Source organism: Propithecus coquereli, unplaced genomic scaffold (genome assembly GCF_000956105.1).
Source record: "Propithecus coquereli isolate 6110/MARCELLA unplaced genomic scaffold, Pcoq_1.0 Scaffold128, whole genome shotgun sequence".
Lineage (NCBI taxonomy): Eukaryota > Metazoa > Chordata > Mammalia > Primates > Indriidae > Propithecus > Propithecus coquereli.
In genome coordinates, this window is record NW_012136969.1 from 2,593,160 (window position 1) to 2,606,547 (window position 13,388).

The 13,388-nt window shown below is 36.5% G+C and overlaps 1 protein-coding gene across 1 annotated transcript in view; it reads right to left on the reverse strand.

The window, feature by feature from the left end:
- ERP44 (endoplasmic reticulum protein 44) overlaps positions 1-13,388 on the reverse strand; it is a 74,361-nt gene that overhangs the window by 13,526 nt on the left and 47,447 nt on the right. Inside the window, exons 5-7 of the mRNA XM_012638268.1 lie at positions 4,669-4,853; positions 3,688-3,803; positions 1,074-1,131 (exon numbers count right to left, since the gene is read on the reverse strand). Of these exons, the coding sequence (XP_012493722.1) occupies positions 1,074-1,131; positions 3,688-3,803; positions 4,669-4,853 (359 nt within the window). The remainder of the gene's footprint in view (positions 1-1,073; positions 1,132-3,687; positions 3,804-4,668; positions 4,854-13,388) is intronic.

Consider the following 13,388-nt stretch of genomic DNA (forward strand, 5'->3'; position numbering starts at 1 on the left):
TGATAAAAATAATAGCTAATATTGAATAAACTTACTGTGTCTAAGCACTGTTGTAAGCATTGTATATGTGTTGATTTATTTAATCCTCCCACATCCCTGTAAGGCAGGTACTGTTATTATCACCTCCTATTTTTACTAACAAAGAAACCAAAGCACAGAGAAGCTAAGAAACATTCCTAGCATAGCACACCGAAAAAGGTGGCACAACTGACACTGAAACCTAGACAGACTGATACCAGAGCCCATGCTCTTAACAACCTACTACAATGGAAGACACTATACTGGATTCTGCTAATCTAGAGCTGATGACACCCTGTAAGCTACTATTAAAAAAATGCACTTGCAGAAAATACAGGCAAATACCTGTCTGAATTCAGAATAGGAAATAAGCTTTCTAAGCAAGAAATTCATTTATCTGACTACATAAAAGTTAAAAATCTCAGTGTGTCAAAACACTGCAGACAACATTAAAATGAAAACTATGAATTGAAAAACTATCCACAGATTTCTATGTTTGTGTGTGTAGAAAAAATTGCAATGGCAGAACTTTAGGTCAATTTGGGATAAAACTCACTATGAGTTTTGCCTCTTAGTTGTGGCTACCATTATCTGGGTCTAAGCAGCTACTTCTATGCTTAGACACATTTAAAACTTCTTAGCCCAAGAGTTAAAAACAACATGGCTGCTCCTTATTATCTGGCAAGTACCAAGTACATTTATACCCCAGAAGATCTGGGAGCTTGTCTAGTACAATGCAGGTCAGAGTGATGACCATGTACCACTGAAGCATCGTTTGGATTTGGCTCCCAAACTGAAAGCAAAACAGAAAGGTAGAAAAGGCCAGAGGGTCAGGGGATCTTTGATCCCAGCTCTGCTACTAAATGCCTGTATGACTCTAGCCTCTGTGGCCCCATCTTCACTTTGAAAGGTTTAGATTAGCATAAGATGATGCTTCAAGGTTCCTTTCTATCCTAAAATTCTATAATCCTATGAATATTAACACATATAAAACTATAGACTATACTATACATATAAAAATATCTGATTATACACACTAAGAAATAGCAACTTACCCCTGGTGGTTTGTAGATTATGTTGTCTCCACTATATCTTTCTGGTTTTGAAACATCCCTAACAGGAAGGGAAAAATAGTAATAACGCTTTTTAAGAAAACAATAACAGTAATATACCTGAATGACTCAGAATTACCTTGTTATTTTGCAATGTATGAATTATAGACTTGAAATATATACTTGCCCATCACCTTTCCTATTTATAAGACTATGCAATACCAAGACAAGTACACATTTAAAGGAAAAATTAAATATGAGGCAGATGTTTTAAAGGGAAATTTTAGTTAGCTGTATTGTGATTTTTATTTCATGAATTTAGACTGGTAGTTTTAGCACTAAAAAGTTGTTTTTGATCCTAGACTGTTTTCCAGCAACTGGGGATCAAAGTCATTGATTTGGTCACATAGACTAATAATCCTTATTAATCAGACTGAACCATGAATTTTCTACTTTTTAAAACCAAAATTTAATTTTAAAAAACAGATGAATTGAAATAACCTACATCTCTAAACTACAGTTCCATAAATAAGTTATGTTTTATTTGTACACTGTTTTTTCCTATGTCTACTATAGTATCTGGCATATAATAGGTACTCAATAAATGTTTGGTCAGTGACTTCTACAACATATTCTAAGTCAAATGGGTAACTTTCTCTCTCTTTAAATTACTTTTAGATTAATTGAATACTGACTTATTTTCAGTTTCAAACTAGAGTAGTCCAGGTGATAGAGGCAAGGAGTCCTAACCTACATTGATGATGGTGGGAACAGAAAGGAAGAAAATGATTCATTTAACAACTATTTACTATGCATTTCCTTTGTACCAGGGGTGGTCTTGGCACTGGGTATACAGCAGTGAACAAAACTAACAAAATTCTCACTTTCATGGAGCTTACATTTTGGTGAGGAAAGACAGAGTAACAAGTAGATATATTTATCTTGGGTGGCTAAAAAAAAAAAGTGCTATGAAGAAAAGTAAGTGGGCCAGGCGCGGTGGCTCACACCTGTAATCCTAGCACTCTGGGAGGCTGAGGCGGGAGGAACGCTTGAGCTCAGGAGGTTGAGGTTGCTGTGAGCTAGGCTGAGACCATGGCACTCTAGCCTGGGCGACAGAGCAAGACTCTATCTCAAAAAAAAAAAAAGGAAAAGTAAGTGAATAAGTGGGTAAAGCATGATGGTAGTACTACTTTATACAAGGTTATAAGGCAAGGACTTTCTGATGTGATGACATCTGGGAGAAGCACTGCCAGATACAGAACATTCACAGCAAAAGCTCTGCTACAGAAGTGTGATTGCAGCATTTAAGGAACAGCAAGATGACCTGTATAGCTGGAGTACAGTAATGTGAAAACTATGGAAGGCAGCAGTGTTCCCCCATTTACTCTGTATATGAGAATGCTTACTATAAAAGATACACACAAAATCTACAAAAGCATTAAAGCAAGGACAAAGAACAAAGGTCACAAAATGGAGAAGATATACTGTGTCAGGAATCTGGGATTTACTTAAGATAGCTACTGCAATTGAGCCTAACAGTTATAAGCCAACGAAAAAAGAGAAAGAATATGACACGGAAGTCAAAGCACAGTTGACATAACTTCCAATGAGAAGAGAGGGTCAAAAATAGAACCATAAAAATGATTCTATTTTGAGAAAGAAAGAAAGAAAAAAAAGAAGATATTAGCAAATTCAGAAAGGTAAGCAGCAAACCAGACGGATTCAATGTAAATAAGTGTAGATATAGAAAAAAGGAAAGAGTAGTTACATGTCACATCCTTCCGAGGAACTGAAGAAGATTAAGATTGAAGAAAAGGCAGTGGATTTCATAATTAAGCAGTCATTTTGTGACTATGCAGAGACATTAGAGCAATGGAGGTGAAAGCTTCCAAGAGGTTAAGGATTTTTACTGGTTAGTGTTTGAGAAAATCAAGGTAACCAAACATAAACTAATCTTTGAAAAAATGTGGGAATGAAAAGAAAGATGAAATTATAGCTCAAGATACAGAAGGAGGTCGGGAAAGAAAGAGGCATGTTTTCAGAGAAGTAAAGCAGGTCATAAAAAAAGAGCCAGGTTGAAAACAAAAGAAAGCAGGGACTACTGATGGATTAAAGCCCCAGAGGAGTTTGGAGGGATAGTTACAAGGACACCGGCGAAGAGGTAAGCCTTAGAAAGAGAACTGATTCTCTGAGACAGGGAAGATATAAGAAAAGGTGGTGGAGAGATGGAGGTGAATGAAGACTACAAAGCCCATGCTGCTTTAACAAGAAGACAATGTGTCGTTTCAGTCTGGTAACCCCACAGGTTAGCATTTTGCCTGGCACAGGATAAGTATTAGTAAATGAGTTGAATAAAGGCATGAATGACTTAACTGTTATCTTGTCCACTCTCTACCTCTTACCCACCTTCTGAAATAGAATATACTTCAGGAAGGAGAATAAAAAGACTTTTAAACCCTTAAAAAAAATTCAGAGATAGGTATAAAGACTGGTATAAAGACTTTAAGAGGACTGAGATAATCTTTGGAGAGGTCATCCTCAGAAAAATGACAAAATACAACAGGATTTAACATGGCAGCCAAGCCAAGCCACTAACACTTTTAATTAAGATACTTACCCAAATGCAGAAAGGAAGGCACAGTCATCATGCAAAATATTTGCTACTCGTTCAAAAACTCTATAGTTGTCTGAATCCTTTTGCTCAAAATATCCAATGATACTTCTTTTGCTGCGCTGTAAAATAAAGTATCTAATTATTTTGCAAACATATGTAGTTCTATAAACATGTTATTTCATTTACCCCTTATTCTGGGATAAATGACAGCTCCAGCTGTTGTTCAACTATCTCCAAATGAAGTAGGATTACAAATGCATATTTAGCTTTTAACATCTAGCCCAAAAGTATTAAAGATTGGGTTGAAAATAACCTTAACTTCAATAAATGTAATTATAAACACTTCCTTCTAGCATTTTATTTAAAATTTCAATAAATACATAACGATTTGATCAGTGATAATCTTTTCCTAAGGTGACTAATCTTAAAATGTGTTAAAAACAGTGTATCAACTCATAACTTGTGACTGTTGGTAGAGACTCCTCCAGGGGTCTCTCACACTCCCGCACACGTTACTGAGTATGCCAAAAATGCAAGACCCTGACCACTCTTTACCCAGGCCATTTCTCAGGGCTGTGCTTGCAGCAAGCAACACTGAGATATGAAGTAATGTCTCCCTGCAGGACAGGGAGCAGGGTTACTGCTTGCTCTGAAATGGTGAGTTCCCCAAGTCCAGGGCTCCTCTCCAGTGACTTAACCCACTGAAGGTACAGGCATCCATCTGGGCCCTCTGTGTTACATCCACAGGGCAGGGGGCAAGGAAACAAATGCAAACACACTCACACTGCTTGCCATGATGTGAGAAATAAGGTCCTTTGTCTCTGACCCAGGAGTCTGACAGAATCCAACTTACCAATTATGCATATGTCAAATCCACTGCAATGAACTACAAGGGCACGTCCAGATTCTTTTGTTTGCATTATAATTTGTTTACATTAATTAAACAGGCAATGTTCATCTGATCTAGAAAAACTTACAACTTACATCAAGAGTGCTGATTTCTGCTAAGTCCCGAATTTCTTGAATGGGGTCACTTTTTTGTTGCCTGATGTAATCTGCAAGTGCTTTCACTGATCGCTGACCCCTGTATTCTCTCTTCATCATCATTCCATTACGAAACAATTTGAGGGTTGGGTATTTGCTTATCCTGTATCTCTGGGCTATATCAGCTAAAACAATGAAAAAAAAATTAACTTTACCCTCATATTTGCTCAGGGCGAGCCCATCAGCCTGACAGTCAAAAATCTCATAATCACTTAGTGAGAACTTTTTGGTTCATGTCATTTTTTTCAGTGAGAGAGACAGAAAAAAAATTAATAATGATTTAAGTTTATGTTAGTTAAGAGACCAGGCTCTGAACTCATACTGCCTGGGCTTAAATTCCAAATTTGCCACTTACTGGCCATGTGAACTTGTAAATTGCATAAACTCTCTATGCTTTAGTTTCTCATCTATTACACAAGGATAATAATTTCTACCACATAAGGCAGTTTTAAGGATTACATAAGATAATACAAATGCATGGAGCAATAAGCATGGCACATGAATATGGGCTATAAAAAACAGCAATATAATTATGTCTCATGGGGTTTGACACAAATTAAAATACATGACGATGACAACAGCAGCATGTAAGCTGGGGGAGGGGAGATAAGCAGGAGGTAAATTATGTTAAATATTGTAAGATCTTTGCACTGTCCAGAAAGAGGTAAAAGTACTTATAATATTTTAATAAGTCAAGGTTGTATTTTGTTCTCTCTAGGATATGCAATGAAAGAATACTAAAAGTAAATTAGAGATTAAAATGAAATATGGCTTCTCAGAAGAATGGCTGGAGAAAAGGCTATGTAATTAAGTTCACATAACACTTTGTTAAACAACATTGAGGATTTATAAAGGGGAAATCATGATTGATTAGTAAAATTCTGTAAATGGAAGGCAAATAAGAGTAAACAAAGGGAACTACTGGTCATATATGAGCTTCAGAAGAATGCTTTATTCATCAAATCAGAGAAATCAGAAATAATATTGAGACTTCTTAATTTCCACATATTTAATGGAGACAATAATACCTAGTTTAGGAGTTGGTACTTCCTTGAAGCAGATGACTAATAGATGTATCAGCTATGAGGCCTTTCTCAACCTGATAAATTACAATGAGAGTTCTGGGTGAGGTGGCTCACACCTACAAATCCTAGCACTTTGGGAGGCCCAGGTGGTAGGATCACTTGAGGGCGAGTTCAAGACCAGCGTGAGCAACATAGCAAGACCCCATCTCCACAAAAACTAAAAAGATTAACCGGGCATAGTGGTACAAGCCTGTAGTCTCAGCTACTCAGGAGGCTTGAGGCAGGAGGATAGCTTGAGCCCCGGAGTTTGAGGTTGCTGTGAGCTATGATGACAACATTGCACTCTAGCCTGGGCGACACAGTAAGACCCTGTCTCAAAAAAAAAAAAAAAATTACAATGAGAGTCTGTGTCTTTGAGGTGTTATAAAGACGATGGATCCTATTACCTGAGCAAGGAATTAATGAGATTAAATTGGTACTATAAATTGAGAAGTGAGATTGATACCATAAGCAAATAGAAGTCTTTTATATTAAGCACAGGTACCTGTAATAAGGCAAAAGCCACCAAGGCTTGAGTTTATCCTACTTACAAGAAAACCAACCTGAAGAAATAATAAAAAATAGAAACTAGGCCGGGCGCGGTGGCTCACGCCTGTAATCCTAGCACTCTGGGAGGCTTAGGCGGGTGGATTTTTTGAGCTCAGGAGTTCGAGACCAGCCTGAGCAAGAGCGAGACCCCGTCTCTACTAAAAATAGAAAATAAATTAATCGGCCAACTAAAAATATATAGAAAAAATTAGCCGGGCATGATGGTGCATGCCTGTAGTCCCCAGCTACTCGGGAGGCTGAGGCAGAAGGATTGCTTGAGCCCAGGAGTGTGAGGTTGCTGTGAGCCAGGCTGACGCCATGGCACTCACTCTAGCCCGGGCAAAAGAGTGAGACTCTGTCTCAAAAAAAAAAAATAGAAACTTTACCTTTCCAATTAAAAAATACATTCACTTACAGCACACTACACACTGAAACCTAGCATATTATAAATTAAATATGTGTATAATGTATACATTAAAAATTTTGTAATATAAATGCTGTTAAAATTAGGTTAAATAGTCCTACTGACCAATGCTACAATGTTGTGGTCTGGAGAATGGAAAATGTCTTTTTAAAAGTTACTATTTCCCCAAATATCCATCAATAGGAGACTGGTTGAATAAAGTATGGTACACTCATACAATGAAGTACTAGGTTGTTATATAAAGGAATGAAAAAGATCTCTGTCTGCTACTAAGGAGCAATCTTCAAGATGTACTGTTAGATAAAAAAAGCCAAGTGCAGAAGAGTACAGGTAAAATATTTTGTGTAAGAAATATGAAGAAACCTGGGAAAGGAATATGAATACATGTGCAGATACATACACACATATACATGTCTATATATGCTTGCTTATATATTTGTCTCTCCCCACCCAAAAAGAAAAACCAATGGAAGAAAATGGGAGGAAGGGTCAGGGATGAAATTTAGATTTCCCTGACTTTACTTTGGTTTTACAGTTTTGACTTTGGAACCATGAAAATGTTAACATTAAAACAAAATTAAATAAGAAAAAATGTTAATACTGGCATTGTTATTTTGAATTTAAACACATATACTATAGATAAAACATATGAGTTAATGCCATTAAGAATCAAGATTTTTCAGCATAAGAAAAAATATATAAAATTGAGGTAATTAAGTAAAAACCCCATAATATTTAATTTGAATTGGATGTGCCAGCATGAATTCATGATGTTTTTCTCTTTTAAACATGTACTTCTAAGCTCTTTCTATTGACAGCTATTAACAATAACTTAATGCCAGTAAGTTTTAAGACTTAGATAAAATGAAAAAATTCCCACAAAAATACAACTTACCAAAACTGACAGTAGAAGAAATAGAAAATATAAATGGTCCTAAAATTATTAAGAAAACTGTAATTCAAAGCCTTCTCACAAATAAAATGCCATTCCTAGAAACCTTCACCAGCAAATTCTACCAAACATTTAAGGAGCCAATAATGCCAATTTTACACAAACCATTTCAGAGGATACAAAAAGAGAGGACACTTCCCAACCAGTTTTCGAGATCAACGTAAATCTTTTTGGGAGAGCTGACAAGGAAATTATGAGAAAAGAATAGTATATGTTCATCTTTTTCAAGATTATAGATGCAAAACTTGAAAAGAAAAAATTAACGAACTGAATTTTGCACTATATACAAAGGATAATACATCACAATATTTGAAAACCAATTAATGTAATTCATAACATTAACAGAATAAAAGAAAAATACTATTACTTCTCAAAAGAAGCACTAAAACATTTGATAAAAATCAACATCCATTTCTGCTTAAACACTCTTATTAGGAAACTAGTACAAGAAGAAAACTTCCTTAATTTGATAAAGGATATTTAAATAAGCAAATACCAAACAACTAAATGGTAAAACACTAAAAGCTTTCCTGCTGAGATCAAGAAAGAAGATGCACCCGAAGGATGAACATATTTGAAACTCGGACTTGGGGGGGAGGGGGGGACCAGGGCAACATACGTAACCTAAACATCTGTACCCCCATAATATGCTGAAATAAAAAAAAAAAAGAAAGAAGATGCCTGTTATCACTTCTATATAACACTGTACTGGAGTTCTTAGTGTAATAAAATAAGGAGGAAAAGAAGAATATATATACACTGGAAAGGAAGAAATAGGAATGTCATTATTTGCAGATGATTTTATTGGGTTCACAGAAAACTCAAAAGAGAATCTACAAAAGGATTTCCACTTCTAAGTAAGATGTAGTGAATAGCAGAAATCTACTGCTCCTGTTGCCACAACTAGGAAAAACTGTGTTTTGTTTTTTTTTAAATTACATTTTTAAAGATATCATACCTAACGGGTACAATGTACACTATCTGGGTGATGGGCACGCTTATAACTTTAACTCAACCAGTACAAAGGCAATCCATGTAACAAAAACATTTGTATCCCTATAATATTCCAAAATTAAAAAAAAATAAAGATATCAGAAATCATGAAAGCAATGAAGACTAAATGAACTGAAATTCCAGAAAGGGAAGAACCATTCCTAGGTAAGCAAATTTTTCTTTCCTATAGGTTTCCTACGTAATTCCTTTCTGAAATTAAATCCGTAATTGTAGATTTAGGGTTGAGAATTATACTTACATAGGCAAGAATAAAGTGAAATAAATAAAGCATAGCCACCTGGACTGACATGGTGCATTGAAAGGGTCCTAAAACACACTGCAAGTCTCCCCAGAGGACATTTACTGAGTGCTGGAGTGACATAGGAAACTGGAGAGTTATGGTCAAGGAGACAGAATAAAATCTCCTATGGCCACAAGGTGCTTAGGAGACAACGTCTACTTGTATAAGGGACCTGCAATTCTATGCCAAGGCCACATACAGCCAAGACATTTGCCAGATTTTGAAGCTACATAGGCCAGAAAGCATCTGGATGTTGGGAAAAAAACATGAATACTTGATAAACCAGAAGACAGATACTTGTGTCACGTACTAGAGACAAATGATTAATATTCAGAATGTATAAACAATTTCAAAAGGACTACCAAAAAGATAAGTGGGCTAAAGATACCAGTCGATTTATGAAAGAAACACACATGGTCAATAAACATAAAAACACGCTCAGTTGTAATCAGGAACTTACAGATCAAAACTACCAGATAACATTCTCTCCATCACATTGGCAAAAAACCAATAATAATAAAAATTGTAAAAACTAAAATTCAGGGCTTCATCTTCTGAAGTGAGGTATCACCAGAATGGAAGAATAAGCACCACATATACTAGCCATCAAATTGGCATTAATTGATCAACACTAAGGTGCTCACATCGTAGTAATATTCACTGGAGGTTGGGGTGGGATGGGTAAACTCACAACTAATGGATGCAGTGAGCACTGTATGGGGAAAGGGCACGCCTCTAGTCCTGGCTTGAGTGAGGCAAAGTCGTAACTTGTAACCAAAATGTTTGTACCCCCATAATATCTTGAAATTAAAAAAAAAAAAAAAATTCAGGGCTTGCTTCAGCCGTACATACATTGTTATTGGAACAATAAATGGCCCGGCACAAGGGTGACACGCAAATTCGTGAAACATTTCATATTTTTAAAAAACACCAAAATTCAATAATATCAAGCCCTATGTGAAGGTAAAATATTCCTACTAGGTGTAATTTAGGTCCACATTCAATGTTAATATGGCTAAACTAGCCTAGCTGGTGCCTAATTTGCCAGCAAGAAGCCAAGGAATTTTTTTAATCCCCAAAGGATTTGGCAGAGAGGATAGAAGATGAACCCAGAAAGAAAGGAACTAGCTTAATAAGAAACATTTATTTTCCATTTGTATCCTAAGGATTAGTATGAAAATGGACGGCAAGAGGCACTGCCAAAGAGAATAGAATGTTTTTAACTTTCTGAACTTGGTGAATTAGTGGACATAATGAGAAAGCAGTGTGCTAAAAGCAAATATGCATAAACTAGGAGTAGAATAAATTAGGCTATAAACAGACCCCAGAAGGTCTTAAATGCAAAGGTAAAGGAATTTGAATTTTATCCTGTTTTTGATAAGCAGTCACTGAGCTGTAGAGCTGGGCTTTCAAAATATTCACCTGGTAGTAGCAGAGAACCAGAGAGACTAGTAAGGAAGCTACTGCAATGGTCCTGACAGATAATCACAGCATCTATTTACAAACTTAAACATTACAACCTTTAGGTTGCCTTAAAATTCTGGTTATGGGCCGGGTGCGGTGCTCACGTCTGTCATCCTAGCACTCTGGGAGGCCGAGGCGGGCGGATCGTTTTGAGCTCAGGAGTTCAAGACCAGCCTGAGCAAGAGTGAGACCCCGTCTCTACTTAAAAAAGAAAGAAATTAGCTGAACAACTAAATATATAGAAAAAATTAGCTGGGCATGGTGGCGCATGCCTGTAGTCCCAGCTACTTGGGAGGCTGAGGCAGGAGGATTGCTTGAGCCCAGGAGTTTGAGGTTGCTGTGAGCTAGGCTAACGCCATGGCACTCACTCTAGCCAGGGCAACAGAGTGAGACTCTGTCAAAAAAAAAAAAAAAAAAAAATTCTAGTTATGGAGAGAAAAAGATTAAAAATATTTGAAGACGATTAGGTGGTTAGATATTCACTTGCTTTATTCTCAAACATCATGGCAGCAGGTATGCCGCATAATGAGGAAGCTTTTAATTATTAAGAAGCAAAACCCTTCAAATTACATTGATCAATAATCTCAGACATAATGGTGACTTTTTTACAAGCTTTGGCCAAAAGTGATTTTAAGATAATTACAATGTGACACTTTGACAAAATAACAAAGAATGACTTAAGGGGTATAATAAATGGGTTTTTAAAATTAACTAGATAGATCAAATGTTAAAATGGATGTCAGAGGAATTATAAACTTCAGAAGGTTAATAGCTTGCTGATTGGAAAATTAGCATGTACTCTTTGCTTCAATGGTCACTTACTTTTCCTTGATGAGGGCTGCTTGCCTGCCTCACTAATGCCCAGCAGGGTTCCAATTGGGGAAACTGTCTCCTGCTCTTATCTCAGCAATGTCCCTCCCTGCTATCATTATCTGTGGCAGAAAATATAAAGAGGCAGATGATTTTGATAGGAAAGTCTTACTGTTCTTCTGGTTCCAGGAGAAGGACCACTGCTGTCTATGTCCCTCTTTCCATTCCCAAACCACCGCCCCCCCAAAACAAACAAACAAAACCAAAACACGACAAAATAAAACCCTAAAGAGAAAAATTACAAACCAACCCTAGAAGCTTACTCAGAACTCAGGCTTAATAAGCTCATCCAAAGTCAGCTCTATGCACATGAATTCTTCACTTTTTATTTTCTTGTTCTAATTACAGCATGTATGTACAGCTCTTACAAAAGCTTCTCAGTTTCCACAAGGAAGGTTCAAGTTGTACTGAAACACAGACACATAAGAGTAATTTGGGTACATGGGAGCAGGTGCTGCCTAATTCAAGGACATTTACAAAGTATTTTCCTAAAAATGCTAGTGGGAGTCTGTTTGAAAGTTCTACACTGACTCACAAACATATGAACACCCCTTGCTTGGTGCTTGGTGCCATACAGACTAAGGCCACTGGAGGTCAGCAGAGAACCTGGTCCCAGCAGGGGCAGACTGATGGGGCCTTCTAGATGCAAGGCAGCAAGGATGACCACTAGGGAGAATGATGAATTCTACTCCCAAACTTCTCAAATAAAGAGACTGCAGAAGATGAGATGAAATGTGATCATGATCCACAGCTGCAGCAAGGTCATGTTTTAATTGTGTGTGTGGGTATAAACTCTGAGGTTAGTAAAATAGGAAAGTGCTGGCTAGCATCAGTACTTGCAGAATGGGTCTCAGCAGCTTGTAAGAAACCCCTAGAAAAAGTAGGGTAATACTTTTTAATCAAGAGTACCGCCAACACTCTTAATGGCACAGAAGTGAATATTGTGTGGAAAATCATAAAAATTGACTGATTTGGAAAGCGACACAAAAGAGTCAGACTAGGAATGTGAAGTTGTTTCAAGATTACTTGAACAAATTTACTTTCCTCTTAAGGTACACAGAGTAATGATATTTAAGAATCTCATCTAAATGAGTCTAAAATAGTTCTTACGATAGGTATAAAAAATTCTAAGTGCTCCTATCTCTCACCATATACAAAAATCAACTCAAAATGGATTACAGACTTAAATGTAAGACCCAAAACTATAAAACTACTAGAAGAAAACAAAGGGAAAACACCTGAGGACATTGGTCAGGACAAAGATTTTATGGGTAAGACTTCAAAAGCACAGAAACAATAGAAAAAAATAGACAAATGGCATATCAAACTAAAAAGCTTCTGCAGAATAAAGGAAATAATCAACAGAGTGAAAAGACAACCTGTAGGATGGGAGAAAATATCTGCAAACTATTCATCTGACAAGGATTAACATCCAGAATATATAAGAAATTCAACTCAACAGCAAAGAACTCCAAAAAATATCATTAAAAAGTGGTCAAAGAATCTGAATAGGATATTTCTCAAAAGAAGATATACAAATGGCCAAGTATATGAACAAATGCTCAACATCACCAATCATCAGGGAAGTGCAAATCAAAACTACAATGAGATATCATCTTACCCTACAGTACGAACGAACACTATAGTTAGAGTGGCTATTATCAAAAAAACAAAAATAACAAATGCTGGCAAGGATGTGGTAAAAAGGAAACTCTTACACATTGTTGGTGGGAATGTAAATTAGCGCAGCCATTACAAAAAACAGTATGGAAGGTTCTCAAAAACTAAAAATAGAACTACCATATGACCCAGCAATTCCACTAAATATTTATCCAGCAATTCCACTAAAGGAAAGGAAATCAGTGTATGTCTCTCTGGGTGTGTTTGGTTCATTGTTATCTCTCTCTGTATATATAGGACCTTCCACATTGCATTACAAAGAGTAGGCATAAAAATATTTTGTTGATTTAAGTCTGTTATCCACCTTGAATTGATTTTTGTGAGAGGTGAGAGGTAGGGGTCTAGTTTCAGTCTTCTGCATGT